The 7,133-nt window shown below is 35.1% G+C and overlaps 1 protein-coding gene across 1 annotated transcript; it reads left to right on the top strand.

The window, feature by feature from the left end:
• Positions 1-2,182: 2,182 nt before the first annotated feature.
• LOC108209926 (inorganic phosphate transporter 1-4) lies at positions 2,183-4,378 on the top strand. The gene is made up of 2 exons (XM_017381142.2): positions 2,183-2,315; positions 2,582-4,378. Exon 2 carries the CDS (start codon positions 2,598-2,600, stop codon positions 4,197-4,199), a length of 1,602 nt encoding a protein of 533 aa, XP_017236631.1. The 5' UTR covers positions 2,183-2,315; positions 2,582-2,597; the 3' UTR covers positions 4,200-4,378.
• The last annotated feature ends 2,755 nt before the right edge of the window (positions 4,379-7,133 follow it).

Here is a 7,133-nt window from a genome sequence, read left to right as displayed (position 1 = left end):
ATGGAGTATGCATCGAGTGTTAGACTGGGAGTACACATGGGTGAATTAGTGGGTAGGGGGAGAAAGGTAACTAAGTAGGTATATTTGGGCACTTTATTATTCCAGTCCACTAACCATATTAGACTATTAGTCCCTTGTTTCAAAGAAAAACACAATGTGGGTATTTGGATGCATGGCTTATGGGCTTAAAAGTTCGAAAGTCCACCTCCACTTATTATCTGTGCGTTTGGCAAACGCGAGGAAGTGCTTAATTAAACGAAAAGAAGCCCACAAAATAAGTTAGGTTTCTTAGCTTTTTTTTAGTCTCAACTTCTGCTTCTTTCTATTTCTAACAGAAAATGACTTCAAAATTGTCAAACTAATACCAACTTATAAGTTAAGTTATCCAAACACTTAAAAAACTTAAAGTCGCAGTATCCAAACACTTCTGGTAGCTTATAAGTTCAAACCAACTTCTCACTTCTAATCCACTTCTTTACTTTAAGCAATAAGTCATTTCTTTTAAGCTCAGCCAAACGGCCCCAATATATTTCCCAACATCATTATTATTCAGGTGAATGAACCATCACAGAAATAGCTTGGATTATCGCAAACAAAATTGGAATTTTAATCACAAATAATATTTTTTTATTCAAAAAAAAAAATCACAAATAATATTTTAATTACTTGTATTTGACAACCATTCATTTCTCTCTTTCATCAAATTTCATAAGTAAAGAAGAACTTCAGCCTGTATGATGAATGTATCCTTACTTGCACGTGATATTGTCTCAGTAAAAATCTTATTAGAAAAATCTAATGAAAAAATTCATGGATAGAAGGAAAAAAAAGTGCGGCATGCGTTTGCTCCCTCTTTCATAAAAATTACATGTCATAATTTATTTCAAAACAAAAAAAAATCTCCAATATATTATATAGAAATATTCAATTTCAGATCTCTCCTTATCATAATCGAAATAAGCATTCTGCTCTTGTAAAATTAACTAAAAACTCTTATGAGATAGTTAGTGTAAATTGGATAAAATTATATTTATGTTGCCGATTTTTAAAAATTGATCAAATACAGTCAACCCACATTAGATTAACTTATGTTTAACTTCATTCTTAGAAAAGAATAATTCATGATTAGGATTGTTTTACATATTATCTAGAATTTTTATTTATGATAATATTTTTTAAATTTTAGTGAAGGATGACTGATAAAAGATGGCAATATTATAGGTTGTTTGAAATGTTCGAAGCACACGATGAAGGAAGTTACATTGCCAGGAACGTCCCACGCTCACAATCATCCTTGTTGAGGAGAGCTTTTATTTTTATTTTCTTATAAAGTGTTTGTTTAATCTTGAGCATTTTTAGTTATTTTTTATAAGCATTTTAGTAATAATTGATTCTCTTTAAAAAAGATATCAATTTTAGCTAAATATCTAAGTTTAAAGATATAAGTTACCTATCATGGCAACCAAACAACCTTAAAGCCAATAAATCGTAGATTTATATCATCTAGTTAAGTCTTGCAAAAATCACTATTTCGAAGAGGATGGGTGTTTACCAAGATAAACATAGGAAAATATAATCATTCTATGAATCATGTTACAGAAATACCATTTCAGAAAGAAAATTCAATAATTATATATATTTCGTAAAATAAAATTTAAAAATTATGTAAGTTCTACCTGTTAAATAATTGCCAGACATACTACCCAAGATATATTTTTTTATATAAAATTTACATAATATCAGAAAAGTTTAGGAATTGTAATTTGTATGGAATATATGTTATGAAATACAGTAATAAATTTTAAATAAAAAATATTTACAGAAGGTTGGTCTCCAAGTATCCCATAAAACAGTAATGTATTTATCAACAGTAAAAATGTAAATATCTCATTGCCAAGCGAAAACAATAATGAAAGTAATTTTAAATTGTCGAAAATTCACAACAGCCATGAATCGAGAATATTCTAAAATGGTCCCGAGAATCCCACCTTTTTGTTAAACTTTTCACCTGAAAATAAATGCAATCACACTAATAACGGTGGTCAAAAACAACTCCAATAGAAAAGCAAGAAAAGTCTACACGAAACTCACACAAAATCGCAATCATAATACGAGAAGAAATTGGCTAAAAAAGAAAGAATTTAACACCCTAAAGTGCTGGGGAATATCCTGAAAAATATTCCTCTCGAATTCGCATATAAATTACACTCCTAATCCTAGTATACTTCCAAACATCTCTTTCTCCCCTGAAATATACACACAAACAATTATAATTTGATTGAAGACAGCAGAGATTTATACAACATAAGACAAAGGTCAGTTCTCTAAAGCTCTTTTTTGTACTTATTACTGCCATGCATGATGTTTTACACTCTTGTCATATATTCACATACATGCATGATCCACGTACATTGGATTGATTAGTCTCATTGTATTTTACGACTACTCGGAAAGTGCAGAATAATTGTTTTGACGAGATCTGTTTCATAAATCTTTATTTGTATTTTACGACTAATTGAAAAGTGCGGAATAATTGTTTGTTTGATGATTTTTAACGAACATTTATATTGATTGTTTACAGAGTGCAGCAGTTAGGCATGGCTGGGAACAATTTACAAGTTCTCAATGCTCTGGATGTTGCGAAAACACAGTGGTACCATTTCACTGCAATTATAATTGCTGGGATGGGATTTTTCACTGATGCCTATGATCTCTTCTGCATTTCACTGGTGACTAAATTGCTTGGCCGCATATACTATCATGTCGACGGATCAGGGAAGCCAGGCTCTTTGCCTCCTAATGTGTCTGCTGCTGTCAATGGCGTCGCGTTGTGTGGGACGTTAGCAGGGCAGCTGTTTTTTGGCTGGTTAGGTGACAAATTGGGAAGAAAGAAAGTGTATGGATTGACATTGATGCTTATGGTGCTCTGCTCAATTGCCTCTGGCCTTTCGTTTGGGGATGAGCCCAAGGCAGTCATGACAACTCTCTGTTTTTTTCGGTTCTGGCTTGGTTTTGGGATTGGTGGTGATTACCCTCTTTCGGCTACCATTATGTCTGAGTACTCTAATAAGAAGACGCGAGGGGCGTTCATTGCTGCTGTGTTTGCTATGCAGGGATTTGGGATTTTGGCAGGGGGGGTTTTCGCTATTATACTTTCTAGTGCCTTTGATGCGAAATTTAAGGCTTCAGCTTATGAGATGGATCCGGTTGGCTCAACTGTCCCCCAGGCGGATTATGTTTGGAGGATTATTTTGATGGTTGGCGCGCTTCCTGCACTACTGACATACTACTGGAGGATGAAGATGCCTGAAACTGCTCGATACACGGCCCTTGTGGCAAAGAATGCAAACCAGGCTGCGTCAGATATGTCAAAGGTTCTGCAGGTTGACATTGAGGCTGAGCAAAAGAAGGTGCAAGAAATTGGGGAGAAAGAAGCTAATTCATTTGGTTTGTTTTCAAAGGAGTTTCTGACTCGCCATGGGCTTCACTTGCTTGGCACAACAACGACATGGTTCTTGCTGGACATCGCGTACTACAGTCAGAACTTGTTCCAGAAGGACATCTTCAGCGCGGTTGGTTGGATTCCTGCAGCTAAAACTATGAATGCAATTCATGAGGTTTATACGATTGCAAGGGCACAAACACTCATTGCATTGTTTAGTACTGTTCCTGGTTACTGGTTCACAGTGGCTCTAATCGATAGGATGGGAAGGTTTGCTATTCAGTTGCTTGGTTTTTCCATGATGACCATATTTATGTTTGCCCTGGCAATTCCTTATGACCACTGGACACACTCAGGCAACCATATAGGATTCGTGGTTCTTTATGCATTGACCTTCTTCTTTGCCAATTTTGGACCCAATGCCACCACATTCATTGTGCCTGCGGAGATTTTCCCTGCTAGATTAAGGTCGACTTGCCACGGAATATCAGCTGCATCTGGAAAGCTTGGAGCAATAGTAGGTGCTTTTGGATTCTTGTACTTGGCTCAAAACAAAGACAAGGCAAAGGCGGATGCAGGGTATCCTGCTGGCATAGGTGTTAAAAATTCGCTTTTGCTGTTGGCCTTCGTAAACCTTTTGGGGACATTGTGTACTTTTATGGTGCCCGAAGCCAAAGGAAAATCTTTGGAAGAGATGTCAGGTGAGAATGAGGAGGATGAAGCTGAGGCACAAAGTGTTTCTCGGGTGCCTATATAATAACTCTGGGAGCAGTTATCGTCTTAGAGTATGTTTGATGAAAGTTTTTTCTCATAGTTAAAAAGTTGATCAAAATTTTTGATTTCAAGTCAGAAATTCAAGGAATTCAGCAACAAATGTAGCAGTTGGAAACATTTGTAATTTTAAATTTTGCTATCTTGTCTTTGTTTTAATTGTTATGCCATTGTTGTTCTGGGATTTCAGAGTTGCAGCACCTTGCATCAGAATAATAAACCATGCTATATTCAAGTATGGTTGCTGTTCCCCTGCAGTTAGATTGCCAGGACGCGTTAACGGGCAACGGCCAAGATTATAACAAATTTTTAATATGTTTAACATTTTTTAATTGCTGGACAGGATAAAATAACCCCGTCACATATTAAGAGAAATGTTATACTCCTAACGGGATATTCATCCAACGGCCCAAAAAACTGATGTCAGTTAATGAATCCCCGGCAAAATCAACTGCCAGGGACTAGCACCCGACCAAGTATTTAACTATTTTTTCTCTAAACTAAGTCTGTACACAAATATTCTACAGCATGACACCGATCAGAGGATCTGGTTCATTTTAAAATTTGGAATAATAATTCGACTATGTACAAGCGTATTAACAGAAACAGAGTATATAATTATGCAATTCACATTCAATATCAAGATTTTGGTTCCAGATTTATAATATCAGTAACTTAATTTTAATATATGTAAATACAACATTAAGAGCATCATGTTCATAGTACTATCTTGATGTAATTAATATTTTACATTAAGCATTCATTAGTTGATTGTCAATTTATGGCTTGCCGCAGGACAGCGGTATACTTTGAAGAAAGACTATGAGAATAATGGTGTTGAGATGTCTGGAGGGTGGTTAAATTGGTTTCTAATACATTTTCGTTGAGGAAATTTCAGGAGTTAGCTAGGTGTGTTCTGTTCGAAAATGAGGAAAACTCAAATGAAGAGAGCGTGGCACAAGCGAATTTCAGCTTCTTGTGATCATACCTTTGTGCTTCGAAATCAAACACTCTTAGCAGCCTTTTAGTGTTTAGAGGCATGGTGACTACTCACTACGTTTCTAAAGATAGTCGTTTGGCCACATTGGGGGGGGCTCAAAATGACCAGGGAAGGTTTACTGCAACAGATGTTAAGGGGAGGCATTAATTTAGTTGAACTTTTGTACTGAAGTTGTTATGCCTGAATCTGATAGTCTTTGTAACTTGTTTATGACTTTATGTTATTGTCACGGAGCATTTCAAAGCAAATTTAATCTTTACGCCTGAGAGAATCGTGGGTGTTTGTCCGCTTAGAAGTACAGCTTCTTTTTGATAAAATGTGAGCTTCAGCTTCTCTGGGGTTTTCGGCTAAAGATATAGAAATCCTTTTGTGGTTACAGTATTACAATAATCATTTTGTGCATGAATTGTTTTCGGGTGCCATCTTTTCCAATTTTCCAAGATTCCTCTGGTCTCCATATCTTTCAAAGCTGCGATATCTCTTTGTCATGTCTTCTTATCTGCTTTGTCATGTCTTCCGTCCTTTTTATCTATTCAAGATGTTCTTGTTTGATTGTCATATCTTCTTGTCTGATGTCTTGTCAATTTTTATTTATTTTTCTTCTCTGGGGTTTTCGGCTAAAGAAGTATGCAAGCTTCTACCAAGTATTTTAAGAACAAAATGATAAGCTACAAAAGTTAGCTTCTGTTTTTTTAACTTCTCATTATATAACTAAAATCTAATTGCTTTTTTACATTAGGCGATAAGTAACTTTTTTTAAGATTGGCCAACGGCTGTGTGCCCGCCAAAAGAAATCAGCCTACTCAGAGGTTTCCTCACAGCAACTAATGCAGGCAGCACGCAGCAGAAGTAGTGCAGAACAATCAGCCCAACTTGCGCTACAAAAATACAGCCATGCATGCAACAGTGTTCGTAACCAAGAAAATGAAGAACTTGCAGAATTTACAAGGTAACATCCCAAATTTCACTTGTTAGCTTCTCTTGCTCACTATACCGTTACATCATAAAGTATATAATTTATAGTTTGCTGCATGCACAGCATACACTGAAGTAAGCCAATACTCTCTTGTTGGCTTGTTGCTGCATCTCTGCCCTAGATTTCTTAATGAAATCCACAGCTCTTTTATTAATTAGTGACTCCTATTTATTATCAAATGTATGCTTCGTCCCTAGGTACAGAGTCGAACTAAAAATAATACTCCATCTTTCCCATTTAATTTTATACATTTTCTTTGTACTCGACACGCACTTTATGCTCTAATAAAATATAATTCTGTAATTTATTTTTCTTAAAAAGAAATTATAAAACTATATTTTATTTTACTTTACAGTAACATTAAAATGTGCATCGCATCCCTGTATCCCAATGCATACTATTCAGGAGATGGAGTGAGTATTAGATAATAAGATATGTTTACAAACAGCTAGAGGTAGAAAGTTTTTACAAAAATGCTGTAAGTTATATAAAATTATTGCAAAAGTACAATTTTTCAAATAAAAACTGTAAAAATACCATTTCAGAGACATTTTCATAAAAATACGGAGTTGCATTTGCAACCGTATCTGCAACTGCTAGCAACTATATATGTAACCACAATTGTAATTTAAAAGAAAACTGTTGAAATTATATTTGATTGAATAATTACCAAGGTTGCAATTTTGTAAAGATGAGTCCTTATAGGATAAATACTAACATCACACAAAAGCAACCAAAAAAATCAACTAAATACAAAGGAGAAAATAAACTATAAGCAACCAACAAAACTCAGAGCATATTAAACTCATAATTAGTCGAGACTCCATTACTCTCTCTATGCTTCTCTCCATCTCTTTTTCTAGCATTTAATTTGTTGCTCTGTAATTTTGCAGAGGATGATTGATTCCCATTGCTCTGGTGAATGCAGAAGTCGAAATCTAACG

Source organism: Daucus carota, chromosome 2 (assembly GCF_001625215.2).
Source record: "Daucus carota subsp. sativus chromosome 2, DH1 v3.0, whole genome shotgun sequence".
NCBI lineage: Eukaryota > Viridiplantae > Streptophyta > Magnoliopsida > Apiales > Apiaceae > Daucus > Daucus carota.
The sequence above is the reverse complement of the archived record's forward strand: the minus strand, read 5'-3'. Positions and strand labels throughout refer to the sequence as shown.

What these genes read in the sequence shown, in the direction of transcription:
- LOC108209926 (XM_017381142.2), top strand. Translation starts at nt 2,598, where the DNA reads ATGGCTGGGAACAATTTACAAGTTCTCAATGCTCTGGATGTTGCGAAA.